Source organism: Centruroides sculpturatus, unplaced genomic scaffold, assembly GCF_000671375.1.
Source record: "Centruroides sculpturatus isolate CEXI.00-Female unplaced genomic scaffold, Cexi_2.0 scaffold62, whole genome shotgun sequence".
In the NCBI taxonomy this organism is placed as follows: domain Eukaryota; kingdom Metazoa; phylum Arthropoda; class Arachnida; order Scorpiones; family Buthidae; genus Centruroides; species Centruroides sculpturatus.
In genome coordinates this window covers 1264466-1281301 of record NW_019384388.1, presented here as the reverse complement: position 1 = coordinate 1281301, position 16836 = coordinate 1264466, and the positions used below count along the sequence as shown (strand labels likewise).

The 16836-nt window shown below is 28.1% G+C and overlaps 1 protein-coding gene across 2 annotated transcripts in view; it reads right to left on the bottom strand.

The window, feature by feature from the left end:
• LOC111618167 (cleft lip and palate transmembrane protein 1 homolog) overlaps positions 1–16836 on the bottom strand; it is a 28877-nt gene that overhangs the window by 1323 nt on the left and 10718 nt on the right. For both annotated transcript variants that reach the window (XM_023359630.1, XM_023359631.1), the window contains exons 3-8: positions 11836–11994; positions 8854–8971; positions 5678–5763; positions 3251–3368; positions 1158–1260; positions 64–302 (exon numbers count right to left, since the gene is read on the bottom strand). In XM_023359630.1, coding sequence (XP_023215398.1) covers positions 64–302; positions 1158–1260; positions 3251–3368; positions 5678–5763; positions 8854–8971; positions 11836–11994 — 823 coding nt within the window. The remainder of the gene's footprint in view (positions 1–63; positions 303–1157; positions 1261–3250; positions 3369–5677; positions 5764–8853; positions 8972–11835; positions 11995–16836) is intronic.

Here is a 16836-nt window from a genome sequence, read left to right as displayed (position 1 = left end):
AACTGTTGTAACCATAATATAAAACTTAGATGTAATTAGAACAGAAAACTGTGATGCAATTACCGTTTTTAAAAGCTAGGAATTCAAACACGCTATGAAGAAGAGAAACTACAAAAGTAAGGCCCAACAAGTAAGGTGAGGTTTCGAGGAATGCTTCTTTCATGGAATCTTGTTCTTCTTCTGATTCTTCCATTAGATCCTGCCCCAGGAACGACGTCCAACGAGATCGCATCGCCTGAGCTGTGTACAATTGCCAGCGGAATAAGGAGAGCGGCTGGTAAATAACATGAAGTGGAAGATATCTAGTAGATAAAAATAGTAATACTTTATTTATGGAAGTTTATAATATACGGGGTAACAAAAAACTTGGTTTAAAACAATTATAAAATATTTTTTGTTAACCATTTTAGTAATCGTCATAAAACCAGTTTGGAATGGCTGAATATTGCTTTCTAGGACTTCTGGTATATCAAGTGTGGGAGATTTGCATGGCGGCATTGATGTAGTGAAAAGGGATTACCATGAGAACAGTATTTTAGGAGCAAAGTTTGAACCAAAGAGGGTCGAAGTTACTCTCTATCGCTATATCTATTCCCAGGACTTCAATTCTACAAAAATGAACAACAGTATTTCATTTTGTATTTTTGCCACATGACAAATAGATGGCAAACACTAACAAAAGCAAGTATCTGCATAAAGGCAGCAAAAAATGCAAAGCTGGTCCTAGTGACGACACAACTTTAAAACGGTTAACCGACTTTTGGGTCACCTGCACATTCAAACATTTCAATAAATTTTACAATACAGTTTTATATTGTTTTATTAGCTTTCATTTCAAAACATTTGAATGATAAATATTAATGACATGTAAATTAATTCTGTATAAATAAACCAGTCTTTAAAACAATTGTTTTAAAAAGTCACTAGTAATATTAATGTTTCTTTTGCACAGTCTGACACCTAGTTTTGATATTAAAGCAAAACTAGGCTCTATTACCTGTGCTGAATACATCACATTTTTTTTTATCAATAATATTAACTGTGATAGTATTTATTAAATTGAAAAAGAAGTTTTAAATAGAATTTGCTTTTTGTTTAGCCCTGTTTTCACTAATAACTATAAATTAAAATATATAAAACAAAAAAATTATACTCACTCTGTTGTTTCATTTATTGGTTGATAATCTCTCATCAAATTCCAATAATCATTCACATATACAACAGGATAATATTTACCAGTTATAGGTTCAAATTCAATATCTAGAAATACAAACTTCATTTATAAATTTTAACTAGAATAAAAAAATGAAAATTTAAATTAATGGTTTTCTATTTATATTTCCTTTTTTAAAATTTTAACAGAATAATATACAATATTTATATTACAGTAGAGCATCATTTATCCGAAAGCCGGTCAACCAAAAGCGTTCTAGTCAGCAAATTTAAATTTCCGCTAGTGCTGTGGCACTGCAACCTTTGGCTATATCTTGGGCTACTCCAATTTTTTTTTTTGTTGGTGTGTGTGTGTGTGTTAGCTGGCAGCACTGGCACTTTTGTGTGGTGTTTTTCTGAGGACTGTGTGTCCTGCTGAATCAAATGTTTTTGATACTAGATTAACTTCTAAAATATAATTTTCTTTAGTTTTTATATTTTTCAATATATTTATTTTGTTTGTACAAAATAAAAAAATAATTTTTAACGATACAATAGCCACAATTATTATTATAAAAATTTATGTTAGGCTTAACATTGATGAAAATTCAACGCAAAGCGACATGCAATGGAGAAAAATTTCAACATGGGATACGTTAATATATTTTTTCATAAATAATCAGTTATCTGAAAAATAAGTTATCCAAACAACCCCAGTCCCCAATTGATTCAGATAAATGACACTCTACTGTACATCAGTAGATTATTTTGCACCATCCTGTCATCTTGTGATGAAAAGTATCTATATAGAGCAGTGTTATCTGCAAGTTGGTTTTACCGGGTTGATTGGGCCAACTAAATTCCTCTGGCCAGTTTAAAATTATTAAAATTAAAAAATATATATTTTATTAATAATTATTTTTAAAGATATAACTGAACAATATTAACTATTATAAAATGATTGTTGTTTTTGTAGTCATTAACTGAAGTTTGTAAGGATATTTGTAATAGCAGTCAGCTAATATAACAGGCTGACTATTTAAAACCTTTTCCCGGGGAAAGTACTGATTAAGGGTAGTCTAAATTAACCTTCTTTCTATATTTTAAAAATAGTTTAAGCATGTTTGGAATGTAGTTGCATATTATTCAATACTGTGATTATTATTGCAATTTATTTGCTTCATTGAGTAACTGAATCACAAACAATAATATACAGCTGTTTACAACAGCTTTATATTGTTGTTTGTGATTCAGTTACTCAATGAAGCAAACCTTTCTTTTTAGGCTTCCAGCGACAAGTAGCCTAAAAAGAAAGGTCAGTTCCGAAAATGTGTTAGTCTTGGAACACAAAAAATAATAAATGGTGATCCTTTTTGGACAGTTTTGTCTACAGTTTTATTAGAAATAATTCTCCATCGGATGAACTTTTACAGCTGTATATTGTTGGGCTGTGTATAGGTTTTAATCATTCTTAAAATAATCTTGAAGTATTCCTCAGTTAGCCAACTTTGCATCACCCTATACAAGATGTCCCAAAAGTTTCCATACATACAAAGGTGAAATATAACTTTATTCACAAAACATTAAAATGTCAGCATTAAGATTTGTGTCAGCAGATTGACGGAATAAGGCAACAGAACACATGGGTGATTTGCCGATGGGGTAACTTCTAGTAGGACTTCCTATGTGGAGACTAGATTCTGTTTAGATGTTAGACACATGAAGAAAACTTTGAACACTGCATGGTGGCCAGCCCATTGGTCAGGTACAAACCAATGACCAACTACCAGTGTTCAATGGTTTTATTTATTTGGCCACTTTGTTGGCCATTTGGTGAGCTTGATTTGTGTCGATGTATGGAGACTTTTGGGACATCCTGTATACACAGACATACATAACCCATCACTGTTGCATTAAAATAAATAACATTGTTCAAATAAAATATATTATTAATCTTTATTGTTAATTTATTTAAAATTAAGTATTTCTTTAAAATTAAAAAAAAACTGATTTTCTTTGAATAACAGAAGATAGATGAATATATCATATTATTTAAAACCATTATTTTTAGTTAAAATAACTAATGTAATTAACATACATTCATCTAATGGTGGTGGAACATGTCCTTGAACCCATGGTGTATGATCATCAATAATATTCAATGTCAAATTTGGATGCCAATGTGATAGTATTTCTACTGTACTGTCTTCTGCTTTCTGCAATAAAAAATAACCTTTAATGCTTTTAAAATTTCTATCAAAATAAATATATCCTGTAAATTTCTCAGAAAATGAAATTATAAATAAAGTAAAAAGAAAAACAACATGAAATTTTACCTTTTCATCAGTTACATTCTAAAATAATTTTCCATGTTTTAAATAAAAATTTGGGGTTTATAAATTTTAATTCATCTTAATTTATATACCGGTAATCCCCGTATAACACGGCACTTCTATAGCACGGATTCACTCTAACACGGTTCGAGAATTGGTACCATCCCCGTATAACACAGTACTGTTATAGCACGGATTGACTCTGACATGGTTCAAGAATTGGGTAAAATCCTCGTACAACATGAAATGTAATAAATTTTTACATACTTAAGTACTAATAGTTCACGAAAATTATTATTTTCGTGAACTATTAGTACTTAAGTATGTAAATTTTCTCTTCTCGCCTTCTGTCGATACACGTGGTCCTTCTCGAAACTTGTTTCAATGTTGCCAGATCGCGACGCTTCTGCTTCTGATGTTGCCGAATGTTTTTCCCTTATTCCATACTTGCTTTATTCTTCATAAGTGCTTAGCACCATATAAGGAAATTTATAAAGACCTTTTAACTAGAAGCAAGCAATCTAAAATTACATACATTTTGCAAAAGGTAAAGCATGGATCTGAAGATAATGCAGAAAAATGCTCAGAGGATAAGGATAACTTGCCAAAAAGAAAACGCTCTCGGTTAATTAATAGTGTTTTTAGTGATGACGAAGAAAACATTGTTTAATTTATATTAATGTGTATCACTTAAAAATTTTAAATAAAGATATTTATCTTAATTATGAAAATATAGCATGTTTTTTAATTTTTGGAACCTAACCCTCCTTTTCGTACTAGTTCTTTGTTTCGTATAACATGGATTCGCATAACACGGCAATTTTTTGGAACGTAACTACCATGTTATATGGGGGTTACCTGTAAATAAAATTTTTAAACTTATTATATGTATAAATAATAAATAAATTGCATTTTCCAAATGTTAACAGAAGAGCACAAAAATCAAGAATTTATACCTCAGGGAACACATGCCACAGATTCTGTGGTGGCATGTGTTTTTTGAGGTGTAATAATAAAGTATAATTGTGAAGATAATTTATTTGCGTGTCTTTTACTATGGAATATTTTATAGAACTTTTTCATTCTAATTTACTATTACACATATTATTGACGAAAAGAATTATGAAATATAATTGTAAAGTATTGTCACCAGGGAAAGCTTTTCTAATCTACATTTTCCAGCACTCACTTCTTCATGGATAAAAAGCAGAAACATCCTAAGAAGGTATAAATGGCAACAGAAGACTAGTTCCTATTTTAAGAAAATCTTTGTATTTTTAATTGGAAATTTTTGTGTTTTTAAAAGGACTTTAGTGTTTTGGCAGCTAGCAGCCTAGAAAGGGAGGTTGGTTGCCAGGAACGTATTGTCTAAAACGCAAACTAATAAATGGTGTTCCCAAATTGGGCAAAAAGAGTCTTCAAATTCTTCAAAAAATTAAAAGTACCATTGGACAAAAAGTATTACGAAATATGAATAATATATTGTTTATTTCAATCATAAAGATCTCATAAAACCCAATAAAATTACATTAAACAATTCAGTACTTTAAAAAAAATCTATACTGAAAATACTGTCTGTTTATGAAATTGATATTTCAACATAAATCTATTTCTCCACAAAAATTATGTAAATTACAGAGTATTTTTCTAGTTTAATGTATTTGCCCAACTCATTTCTTTATGTTTTTTGCTTTTTATTTGTTTGCATTTTTATTTTATATTTTTTATTGTCTTGAACGTCATATTATTTTTTAACGTGCTAATATTTATTGTGTTTATTTAATGTTAGCCTGTTGTAGAGATGGTGCAAGTAATTTCATTAGAATATCTTTTAAAAACGTTCCAAAATGCATCTATCGTTAACGCAAATTTTTTACAAGTTCAAATTTTTCCGTTTATTCTTGATAAAGGTCATTAAATATAACCGAAAACGTTTGAATTTAATAAATACAGCTGCACATTTACAAGGTGTTTTAAATGTGTTTTGTTGATACAGAGTATTCTTAAATTATGATTGAAATATTATTTTAAATCACAATAAAAATTTGCTTCAGAAAGATGAATTAGGAATATAAAGCACAGTGAAATAGATATATGTATTGTTCAAAAATTTTATATTATAAAACATTTTTATAGAAAAATCAAGTCTTGTCAACATTTACAAAAACATTTACAACATTTAAATAATTTACCTTAATCATTTCTGGAGTAGCAGAAGTCTCTCCGGTCAACAAATTTTGAGTACGATGATAGCGGAGTTTCTTGAACTTGTTCAAACCTGTTTAAAACATTTAAATTCCATTCACTTCATCTAAAATATTGTTTATGAGCAATAATTATAAATTAATGTTTATTTAATCAAATGAAAGTTAAAGAATTTATAATTAAATCATTATAATGTGAAGTAATAGTTTAATTATATAGAAGATTGATTTTCTTTGAATAACAGAAGATAGATGAATATATCATATTATTTAAAACCATTATTTTTAGTTAAAATAACTAATGTAATTAACATACATTCATCTAATGGTGGTGGAACATGTCCTTGAACCCATGGTGTATGATCATCAATAATATTCAATGTCAAATTTGGATGCCAATGTGATAGTATTTCTACTGTACTGTCTTCTGCTTTCTGCAATAAAAAATAACCTTTAATGCTTTTAAAATTTCTATCAAAATAAATATATCCTGTAAATTTCTCAGAAAATGAAATTATAAATAAAGTAAAAAGAAAAACAACATGAAATTTTACCTTTTCATCAGTTACATTCTAAAATAATTTTCCATGTTTTAAATAAAAATTTGGGGTTTATAAATTTTAATTCATCTTAATTTATATACCGGTAATCCCCGTATAACACGGCACTTCTATAGCACGGATTCACTCTAACACGGTTCGAGAATTGGTACCATCCCCCGTATAACACGGCACTTCTATAGCACGGATTCACTCTAACACGGTTCGAGAATTGGTACCATCCCCGTATAACACAGTACTGTTATAGCACGGATTGACACGGTTCGAGAAATGGGTAAAACCCTTGTACAACATGAAATGTAATAAATTTTTACATATTTAAGTACTAATAGTTCACGAAAATAATAATTTTCGTGTTACTGTTAGTACTTCAGTATGTAAATTTTCTTTTCTCGCCTTTTGTCCATACACATGGTCCTTCTCGAAACTTGTTTCAATTTTGCCAGATCTCAACGCTTCTGCTTCTGATGTTGCCAGATGTTTTACCTTTATTCCATAAGTGCTTAGCACCATATAAGGAAATAAATAAAGATCTTTTAACTAGAAGCAAGCAATCTAAAATTACATACTTTTTGCAAAAGGTAAAGCATGAATCTGAAGATAATGCAGAAAAATGCTCAGAGGATAAGGATAANGCTTTAATTTTATTGTCATTTCAGAATTTTTTGATGATAAGGGCTTTCATAAAATACATATCATTTTGCACAATATTCTAACCCAAATAAATTCTGTAAATACTAACAAACAGTTGTATTGAGAAATATATAGTTTGTATATTTTCCAGTAAAACTGTTTATTAGTATTTGCAGGGGAAAAAAAAAAGTATTTTGATACAAATGTCTAGAAATATCAACAAAATTTCAGAATTTATTTATTTATTTCCTCTAAATTTTCTGTATCAAATCATAGTAAAATCTAGTGTTACTATTATTTCTTATAATTAAAAGAGAATGATTAAAAATATATTCTGAAGTTTTCACATTGTTCCTTTCATACCCTAACACAATACTAAAAAGTTGATCTTCATTAAGTTTTTCTCTGCGTAAGTACAGCTGTCCCTTGATAATCCAACAGTTATGGGACCAAAGGGGTGTCCAATTACCAAAAGTGTCTGGATCCGGATTACCGAAAGTGATTACATATTTGGCATTTTTTGCTAGCAGTAGCCTACAATATTCCCTACTCCAACTGTTCAAACAGAACTGCTCACAGAAAACATACGAAATGTGTGTCATCGTGTAAGAATTGGGTGGGGAGATTCACGTCGCAAAATGCTTCTGTGCAACAGACACGTAACGGGGATGGGTACCTTGACGGGAGGTGCATCGGACTACTGAGCATGTCGGATTACAAAACATCGGACTATCAAGGGACAGCTGTATGTAAAATTGTTAAAAGTCTCTCTAGTTATAGTTCAGTTTAAAACAGATCTTTTCATAAATAATTAAATGAGAACACAGAATGATATATAAGTAATACTGTGAAGACTCTAGAAAATCTTTTTCATTGTATCTTCTAATTACAAGTATTTTAGTAATTCTGAATTCAGGTTTCATTTTTAATATAATATTTATCTTCTAAAAAAGTAAATGCAAAGTTTTCAAAACTAGAACGATATATTTTTAGAAACTTACTTCATTTTAAACTGTATATTGTAATATTACTTTTTTAATAGATTTTATACTTATAAAATCTATTAAAAAGTAATATTACAATATACAGTAAGTAAAAGTAATAAAATATAAAACTAATTATTTCTTCTTTATTCTGTAATTTTTACTTTCCTGGCTGTTATACATAACAGAGGAAATGTATGGTGATAGGTGAAAAAATGACCCTCCCAAAATGTTTACATTTTTAGACTCAGGACACCTTGAAATGTTGAGAAACAAAAAAAATTTAAGGGTTTTTCTGTATGTATTTATTTATACAATTATACATAATGCATTCACTAGATAGTCATTATATAAATGAATAAAATATAAAAGAATACTGAATCTAAGCCAAAAGTAGGATGAAACAAATTAGTTTGCAAAGAGATTTAAAGCTTTAATTTTATTGTCATTTCAGAATTTTTTGATGATAAGGGCTTTTATAAAATACATAATATCTTGCACAATATTCTAACCCAAATAAATTCTGTAAATACTAACAAACAGTTAGCGAGTGTTTGTGTGTATGGGGGCACAATTTTGTTCACCCTCTTTGAAGCTTAATAACTCCTGCTTTTGGTAGAAAGTTCTGAAATTTTGCTAGGGAGGTCAGTGTACTAAGGGATTGATGCTATTAAAGTTTGGTGATTAAAGGTCAAGGGCATAGGGAAATAAAAGGGGTTGTGTGTATCTCCAATAGGTCAGACTTAAATGATTATATTTTAAGCATTTACAATTTTTTATAAAAACTATCACTAGCCTCAAAATTAAGCTTTTTGCCATTTTATGATAATTAATTAAAAATATAAAAAGGCTTTTTAATAAAATATCATAATAGATGGCACCACCAAATGTTGCCAGAAAAGTTGTCGTATTTTGGAAAGAACTTGTTCCGGAATTTTTTAAATATTAATTCAAAGTAAATTGTAATAAAAATTAATCATGTTCTTACGTTTCTTTTTATAGATGGTATATTTCCTAGAAAATCTTCCTTTATCAGCAGGATTTGGTGACTTTCCACTTTTAGTAATGAATAAATGCATCCAAAGACTCCCATTATTTTTTACATTCTACAAAAAAAAATTAAAAGTAACTGTTAATTAAAAAAAAATTATTTGCACGTAATTATCAGTTTGAAAAATTCAAGTAACAAAGTAATTTTGTGTTTAGTTAAAACAGTAAAAATATTTCTTTTTAACTAAAATAAAGCATTTCATAATTACTGATTGTTTTTATCCAAAATTATAATAATAAACATTGAATTTTTATGTAGAGTTCAGTTGAGCTTAATTACAATTAATATTTAGAATTAATTGTAACTGGGTTATTAACAAGTGCCCATTTTTATACATTAAAGTGAGATTTAACAAAATAAAAAGTTTTAAAAGCACAAAAAGTATAAATAAGCAGAATTTATGTATTATAAATTATGAAAATGACATATCTTTTTAAGATTTTTAAAAATATTCAAATAATAATTTTGGAATTTTTGATAACTTTCTACAAAACTGCTAAAAGTAGACAATTATGTATTAGTTACTACAAATACATCTTCATAAAATACCACAAATTTCTCTAAAATATACTATATGGCTGTTATAAAGGAAATGTAAGTAAATATTAAGACAGTACATAACAATGTATGTAGAAAAACAGTTAGATAATGAATGTTTTCATATTTCATCCTTTACACATTTGGGATCCAACAATAGTCTAATGAAGGCTTTGATAGAGCCAACTTTTCCTTGAGGTTCTCACTTGTTTCAACTCTGCCAAAGCTCTCAAACTCTTGTTGGATCCCAAATGTGCAATAAGAACAAAATATGAAGACACTTTTATTTTTTAATTTAGTGTTTCTTCTATATATGTGATTACTACAAATATTAGTTCTTTGATTGTTATACTTCTTAAATTTTACAGAAGTCTGACAATAATAGTTGCTTGGTAAAAATATTGCTCACATGGGTTTCATCAGAACTAGGACAAGTTAAGTAAGCAATTAATGCTTGTTAACATAAAAACTGCACAGGAATAAATGGTTTTTTTCAAGAATAAAAAAACAACAAAATAAAAGGTACCAAAACAAACTATTTAATTTTCTTAGGAAACACACCACACACCATCATTGAGTAGATCATTGGTTACCAACCTTTCTGATCCCAAGGACCATTAAAATCACAATTTTGAATCCCGTAGAGCACTACCATGAATTTTTTAAACAATACAAACATCTATAGAATAATGATCATAAATTCACTTGTTTAATTACAACAAATTAGTGTGAAGTTTGTTGCTGCTTGTTTGATATAAGTTCATAACTTCTTGGCTCTTTTCCACAAAGAGTACAATCATACTCACATTATTTATTGACATTATTATTTATTGATAACATTCATTTCGTGTTTGGTTTTAGATTCAAATAAATGTCCAAATTTCTCTATGGACAACAAAAATTTTCTTAAGGACCATTAGTGGGACCACCAATTGGCAACTGCTGGACTAGATGACACAAACACTAAACTCAAAGCTACTATCTACCACCATCCAACACTTTGTCCACTCATTAAACTAGTACACGCACCTTAACTACAAGGGGATGGATCACTGCATTTTCTTTCTTCTTGTGAATTGGTTATGCAATTTCTGGATATGTTGGTCTTCTGTCTTATAACACTCTTTCATTTTGAAAAGTTTCTGTATTTTATGTTTGATAAATCAATATATTTTATAAAACATATATTTTGTGTTCTTATTCTGTAGGTAGTCTATGTAACTTATGATACGACACATATTAGAACAAAATATAAATTCTTAGCAGAACATAGCACAATAAATAGCGACTGCATTTATTTAAAGTAGCAAATAAATGAACAAAAATTTTGCATTTTCTGTATCTTATGGCATATAAGATACACCCCATTTCATCATAAAATATTTAGATAAAAAGTATTTAGTATATTTATGCCTTTGGCACCCAGACCCAATTTTTTTTCTTTTACCATATTCTGTCGAAGAAAAATAAAATTAAAATACACTTTTCAGAGAAAAATAGTAGTAGTAAAGAAATCCTTTTCAGTTAAAATTTATCATTAATTAAAAATAGTCTACATAAATACATGCAAAAACAGTTTCTAAAAATAAAAATAAAAAAATAATAAGTTTCATAACATTTAAATTCATGAGTTAGGGTAGGCAAAGAGGTACTTGTAGTCTAATGAAGGCCATTTGTGGTATTCATTTACCTTTGGAAGATTCAGATGTAAGACAGTGATATTTTTGAGTCTTTCTTTAAACAAAAATTGCATCTTTTATGTCATAAAATACAATACTTAAAATGTTCTCTTTAATTTTTATAATTTAGTGCAGTTTTTTCAAGTATAATGTAAAAAATTAACAGCCAAAGGTAAAGTTTAGTATTCAGTTGATTGGTTTTAAGTAACTGCATATTTACATTATTGAAACAGCTTATTTATTCACTATAGATATTTTTCCTCTGAGAAAAACAAAATTCTACAAGTATAAAAAAAATAAATAAATAGTGCCAATTTACTATTATTTTTGTTTATAACAATACTGAATTACAATTTTCCTTATGTTTACATTTCTCTTGTCATTTTTAAAGTTCAGCATATAGTGAATTTAACATTTAAACAAATTGACCTATTTAAGTTATATTAAGTTAATCAATATTTGAGTTTAAATAACTCAAATATTGATGTATTGAAAGTAGTAAATTATATTGATAAAATCATTATTTTATCTAAATTATCATTAAAGAAACACATAATAAACACGTTAAACATTACATAAAAACTCAGAATTCAGTTACAAAATTAAGGCATTATTTTGAATCATTATATGTTTCCTAAATTTATACAATAAAATGATAATTTAATTATATATCATAGATTAAAATTAATTTAAGCCTACTTGCCTCAGTTGCAAAAATGTCTACATCAACTGTATAAATTCCATTTCCTTCTGGTCCACCGTACCAATCACCATATATTAAGTCAGGCTGATACCATTTTAATAAATCTGAACTGTTAAATTCATTAAATTCTTCGTGTTCGGAAACAAATAAATACAGATCCTATTAAGAAAAAAGTAAGTTTAATTATTACAAATTACTAGTGTTAGTTGTAAAATTATAAAACTAGGTATTTTTTGTTCATTTGCTTAAATATATCAAAAATGTTAAGTTTTGCATATATGATGATTACTGTAATTTTGGGCGGATAACCATGACAATGTATAACCTACAGAAAGCTGCAGGAGCAAAAATAAAGCTGTTGTACAACCCGTCCTACTGTATATCCCCATGCCTCCAGGACAGTCTTTGAAAGCAAGTTAATTACCAGTACACAGAAGTTGCCTTCTCAAGCATTAAAATATTGCTTTGCCATTTCATTTCTGTTAACAAATCAGTGTAGCTATACATGAACAATCAAATCCAAACATTCTATAATAATCATATTAATTTCTGGATTATCTGGACTATAGTTTGGTTTACTATTAATATTAATTATTCAATTTAATCCAAAATAATAATTAACAAAATCAAAACTAAAGACTACATTACTTATTTCTTTTGCTTTTTAAACTCTAATGTAGAAATCTATTTTACATTAATTAAACTAGCATTTGTATAAAATTTAAATCATTATTTAACTTTTAATACGAGCATGCCTTTGCCAAGATGATAACTTAGTACAGTGATACACACACAAGCATGTGCTTAGGTTTTGTCTTTACTAATGCACATTTGAAGATGCCTCATGTGTATGATACAATACTTAGCCTTAACAGGGACGTGACTACTGAGAAATCCCTTTGAAATACAGAGAAATTCACTCATTGATCATAATGAAATTCATAATTCATTTGCAAGTTAAATGAACTGTCCCAATTGTGTAAAACATAATTAAATATGATTTAGTATTTTTATTTTGTGATTAATTTCCTTTGTCCAGTTGTAATAATAAAATATAGTTGGAAAAAGTTAAATAAAATGTTATCATCAATTAAAATTATTTTTTAAAGTTTTTTAATCAAATAATTATTGTATAAAAATTTAATTCTCTTTTCTTTCTTGTATTTTGTATCAGACTGAAAATTAATCTGTATCTTAATTCCAAGTATATATTAAAAAATTAAATATAAACCCTAATCTATTTCAATAGATCTGGGTTGCAAAAACAGTGGAGAATATACCTTAATTAAACACTTAGTACCATTTCTTGCAAATGTATAAATAGATAATTGTTGGTCCATTGAGTCAAGTTGCTTGACAGTCATACATTGTAGTGTGAATAAACTAACTCATGACTGCATTTAAAATTGACATATAACCCACACATTTCAAATAAATAACCCATGGGTTATCCACTCAAAATTAGGGCAAGTAAAATAATTCAGTTAAGGATTAACTACATTATATCATGAGAGAAAAACTTATTTTATAATTTAACTATATATTTATATATTTTGCTAATCTGAAACCGTGTCGTTATTCTTATGTGTTTCTTAAACACTATGTAGTGTAATTAATCGATCACTTGGCATTCCTTCATATCTTTATTTCCAAATCAGTTGATATGCATTTTTGGATACACGTTTTGACCTCAAATTACCCCTTCTCAGTCAACTAAAAAGTTATAAAAACACACATAGCTCACAAAAGGTTGTTTTTAGTTGACTGAGGAGGGACAATTTGAGCCCAAAGTGTGTATCAACTGAATTGGAAATAAAGATATGAAGGAATGCCAAGCAATCGATTAATTACACTACATAGTGTTTAAGAAACACAAATTTAACTAGTTAATACAGTAGACTCTTGCTAATCTGGTATACTCTCCAATGCAATTGTCTATTCACTTCCATTTTCCTGAAAATGTTAGTCATGTCACACATCCTATTTTCCTTGGGTTTCATTTTCGTGTACTACATGACATTTCAGTGCACTGCATTATTTGCCCCACCTCTAAAAAGATTCAGTATGAAAGGGTAACACATTACTGTATGTCATTGCCTCTAGCCCTATATACAATAGGTAATCTGGCAACCATCTGTGCAATGAATGACCAGATTAATGAAAGTCTATTGTAATCTATTTATTTCTTAAATTAATGCTTCAAGCTTTATAAAAAATTATTTTAGACAAACCATCAAAATTTATACTAAATTTAGTTTAGAAATATTAAATTTAGGAAAAAAAAAAAAAATATGAAATACAATAAAGAATTTTGATTATTGTTCTTAAGAAATGATAAAATGTTTACCAAGTAAAATAAAAAAGAAATTTTAAGTAAAATATAATAAAACTGTATTTAATCTACCAAATATCTAACCCTAAATTACTGTAAATCTGATATATCATTTCCTATCATAATACCAGGTGATCCAAATAAAAGTTGTAAGAAATATCAGAGTTTAATAATGCTGTAGTGCAAAGTTTAACTTTGCACTGCTTGTGAGCTGGCCATTGTGCTGCAGCTTGCAGCAATGTGAAGTCTCATCTCATTTGTAACATTGGCAAACTCCTCACATTTCTTCTCACAAGTTCTATGAGGATCGTCCAGAAAGTAATCCCATTTGTCCACAATCACAAAACAAATCTACTTATTCAAATTTTTTTTCCATAACATTACATATGAATTTTGTCATTTTTTTGACATAACCATTGCCATTTTTTTGACATAACCATTGCCACTTCTCATATCTTATGACCAATTTTCAAATGCCATCATCACCAAACCTTTAACCATTGCATGACTTCATCTTTCAACTCATCATTTTCCATCCAGAAATGCCTTCAATCTTCCAAAGAGGTGATCATTACTGAGAATGAAGTCTGGACTGTAGACAGAATGATGCAGAACATCCTACTTGAAATGTTGAAGCAAATTTGTGGCTTGCTAAGATGTGCATCATTGTAGAGGAGCACAAACCCTTAAACAACATGCCATGTCAGACAACACACCATTAGAAAACATGCAACAATAAATTTTCAGTATTCAGAAACTGAACAACAGCAGCAGCAGCAAGCACTTTTTATGCTGTTGGGACTGTTAATTTCTGTTGTCATTTTAACAAGACACAACTCCTCTACAATGCACTTGATCAACACAAATTACTTTGAGCAAAGCATATATGTGACTGAGGACCTTGCCTGCTTGATAACTGTTACTCTTATCATCATCTAGGAGCAAACTGGTATTACTTTCTGGACGTTTGTACTTATATTTGATCATCCTTATAAGGAATTTTTGAATAAGACCTGTTAATTTTCTTATAATCACATTTGAAAAAAACTATATAATTTTATTATTTTATACATATTTTTTTATTGTAAATTTAAAAAAAAAACATTGATTTTTAAAATAAAATAAATTTTTTGTTCAGTATCTTTCTTTCTCATTATCTTTTTAAACTCTTAAAATGTAATATATTTTTTGAGATTAATCTATAACCTATAGTGTCTACATTAAACAAATAAATATGTATATAAATTATGAATACTATTTTAAGAATTTATTTATATTTTTTGAAATAAATAAAATTAAAATGAAGAGTCATTTCCACAATCTTACTGGCTAAAAGACAATTGTAAGTACAGTACAATGTCTGTATTCTATTTATTCCCAGAGGTCAAAACACCTGTATCTGAAGAGAGTTTCAAATAATGGATTTTTGACACATTCAAAACAAAGAAATGTGGCAAGAAAATGTACTGGATGAAGTTTTTGATTATACTATCCAACAAAAAAGAAAACAAACATAATTAGTACGATATAGATGTACAAAATTGTCACATAAATGCATTTAAATTTGTACACATTTACACATAAGACATTAGAATGTAACATTATTTTAAAACTCATGTAAGATGCACTAAAATAGCATATAATGGACTTTTGTCAGATAAAGTTCATGCTTTTTGTTAAAATAATTCAGACTGGTATTAACTAAACATAACAAAAATGCCTAACATTCATAAAAAAAGTTCTTAAGTAAAGAACTGCTTGTGCTTGAACAGTTTAAAATTATAGACTTAAGTTAGAAGCTATATCATCTGTTAAAAACTGTAACCTCTAATATAGCCTATATGTTATTTCTATTTTAACCTTCAGATAACCAGGAATTAAAACAATTTTTTTATAAGTCATATTTATTTAATGATTAATTAAGAACACAACATATAAGCTTAAATATACAAGAGAGATAAAAAAAAAATAGTTTTCTTAAATTCTTTTGTTTTGTGATATATATTTAGGAAAGTCTAAAAATAGTGATACAAATGCAATGATTCAGCATCAAAAAATAAATATAAAATAGCAAGATATATTATCATATGAGTCTTTTCAATCAATATATATTGATAATTATTTTTACTAAAAATAAAATAGTGTTTTTCTAAGTCTAATTTGATGTCCTGTGGTGGTGTAATAAGTCTAGTGGTAAAGAAAAGCCAATTTTAGTTCTCACAAGCCATTCAGAAGACTAGACAAGAAGCGTATGATAGTATTCACAGAATATAATTATTGATAATTTTATGTTGTTATATACTATAAAAGCTCATTTAGATGTAAGAAATACTGAACTGAATACTGAGAAATTAAAAAATATTCTTGAATGACAACATACATTTTTCACGATTTTTAAAGAAGAAAATTTTAAATAAATGCTAAGTCTTTTTAACTTTATATTTTCAGCAAATATTGTTTTATAAGAATGAAAAGTTTTTATGTTGTGTATCTTGAAAGGAAGTTCTAACGACGAGATGTTCCACAATATGAACTTCTAAGTTTATGAACTACAGTATTAATAGATATAAAGTAGAGCGTCGATTATCCGAAAGTCAATTATCCGAAAAAATTCCAGTCAGCAAATTTAAATTTTCGCCAGTGCTGTGGCACTGCAATCTTTGGCTATG